General features: G+C 41.0%; 1 protein-coding gene across 1 annotated transcript; it reads left to right on the forward strand.

Annotated features, from left to right (window-relative positions):
* The first annotated feature begins 311 nt into the window (after window positions 1-311).
* LOC112790163 (leucine-rich repeat extensin-like protein 2) lies at window positions 312-2,229 on the forward strand. The gene has a single exon (XM_025832432.3). The coding sequence runs from the start codon at window positions 790-792 to the stop codon at window positions 2,071-2,073; it is 1,284 nt and encodes a 427-aa protein (XP_025688217.1). The 5' UTR covers window positions 312-789; the 3' UTR covers window positions 2,074-2,229.

The following is a 2,229-nucleotide window of genomic DNA, read 5'->3' on the forward strand; positions in this document are numbered from 1 at the left end:
ATTCGTGTATGTATATCTATACAATAATAATGGTTCATTACTACCCAGTAATAATGAATCTGTTGTATCTAAAGTGCTCAAGGGTTTCACTTCAAAATTAAGAACCTAACCAACCTACCTGTGCACTGTGCACAAATATTATTGTTCAATTCATTCCACACAAGGCAGTACACGCGTCTCTTTCAATGCAAGTTTAACTAAGTGTCAGGATATAGATTCATCAATAGTCAATAATCACAATGATATCCGTTACAAAATATTAAATGTGTTAGAAATTAGAATAACTAGTTATACTGGAGTTGAAATGGGTCAAGTAAATTAAATTGGTTAGGCATACAACAATGACTAATTACAATGACTAAAATATATCTACTTGATAATATACGTCCTGATCACACTTTGTTTTTATTTCAACTAACAACAAAGAACAGATCAGCATGCTATACTATTAATTTGTTTTTCTCTGCAACATATATATTTATAACCAAGCATGTCTCTAATCTTTGTATCTACCCTTAGTTAAACAGGAAAGGTTGTAATGTTGACTGAAACATAACACCAGCCGTTCATTGAATTCATAATTGAACAACCTTTAGAAGAAAGAAGAAGAAGAGAGAGAGAGAGAGAAAGAGATTTGTCCCAAAGTTGTAGGAAAAAATTGGTGAATGCAATAGTTAAGACTTAAGAGAGAACTTAACCCCACCACTGAATGTAGCAACTATTTGGAGTACCTTACAACCCACCTTCCATTCCATTTCCTTCACTCTCCTCTTCCCTGCTTTGTCAAACATGTTGCCAAACAAGGCCTGCCTTCTCGCTTTCCTCCTCCTCCTCCGGAGTACCATCCATTTAACCGCAGCCATTGGTGTCTCTGTTGGGGTTGGTGGTGGTTTTGGAGTAGGCGTGGGCATTGGCAATGGCAATGGCAATGTTGGCAATGGCAACACCCCTTCAGAGCCTCCCTCTTCAAAGTTGGAGAGTGCCTACAAAGCTCTGCAGGCATGGAAATCAGCCATCTCCGATGACCCTCTCAAGCTTCTAGATTCATGGGTTGGTCCTAATGTCTGCTCCTACAAAGGAGTGTTCTGTTCACCCCCTCAAGACGATGAAATCTCTTCTCTTTCAACATCTACTGCCACCGCCAACGTTGTAGTTGCAGGAATCGACCTCAACCATGCAAATCTCCAAGGAACTCTCGTCAAAGAACTCTCTTTACTGGTTGACATGTCTCTTCTTCACCTCAATAGTAACAGGTTCAGTGGCACAGTTCCCGACACATTCAAAGACCTCGTTTCTCTGGAAGAACTGGACCTCAGCAACAACCACCTCTCTGGTCCATTCCCCATTGTTACTCTCTACATGCCAAGCCTCCTTTACTTGGACCTCAGATTCAACTCATTCTCAGGTCAACTCCCTGATGAACTCTTCAACAGGAAGCTGGATGCCATATTCCTCAACAACAACCAATTCCAAGGTGAGATCCCTCAGAGCTTGGGAAATTCACCAGCATCGGTGATCAATCTGGCTAACAACAAGCTCAGTGGGAACATTCCAACAAGTTTTGGGCTCATGGGGAATAAGCTCAAAGAGGTTCTGTTCCTCAACAACCAGCTAACAGGTTGCATTCCTGAAGGGGTGGGTCTGTTTGATGAACTTGAAGTGTTTGATGTGAGCTTCAATTCACTCATGGGGCACTTGCCAGACACAATATCATGCTTGCAAGACATTGAGGTTCTCAATCTGGGACACAACAAGCTCTCAGGAGAGTTATCTGATGTGATCTGCTCCTTGACAAGTTTGGTGAACCTCACCGTTGCTTACAACTTCTTCTCTGGTTTGAGCCAGCAATGCAGCAGGCTTTTCAACATTGGCTTTGATTTCTCAGGAAACTGCATTCCTGGTAGAGACATGCAGAGACCTCAACCAGAGTGTTCTGTTATTCCAGGTGGCACGCTCAATTGCCTTAGAATCCCTACTCCAAGGCCTCTTGTTTGTGCTTCTTTGCCTCGAATCATCTTCTCCAATAATATGCAATCATCCTCACACCATACTTCTTCTTCTTCATATCCTTGACTCATTCAATTACAGGTTCGCTTTGGATTTTTCCATTAATTTAATTCAAAGACCTGCTAATTTTATTCTTCCATGGACGATGATTCACTAGTACACTGTACACACATATATTATTTGATATTATATTAGTAAAATTTTCTTGATTTTGAGGTCAAA

Source organism: Arachis hypogaea, chromosome 3 (assembly GCF_003086295.3).
Source record: "Arachis hypogaea cultivar Tifrunner chromosome 3, arahy.Tifrunner.gnm2.J5K5, whole genome shotgun sequence".
Lineage (NCBI taxonomy): Eukaryota > Viridiplantae > Streptophyta > Magnoliopsida > Fabales > Fabaceae > Arachis > Arachis hypogaea.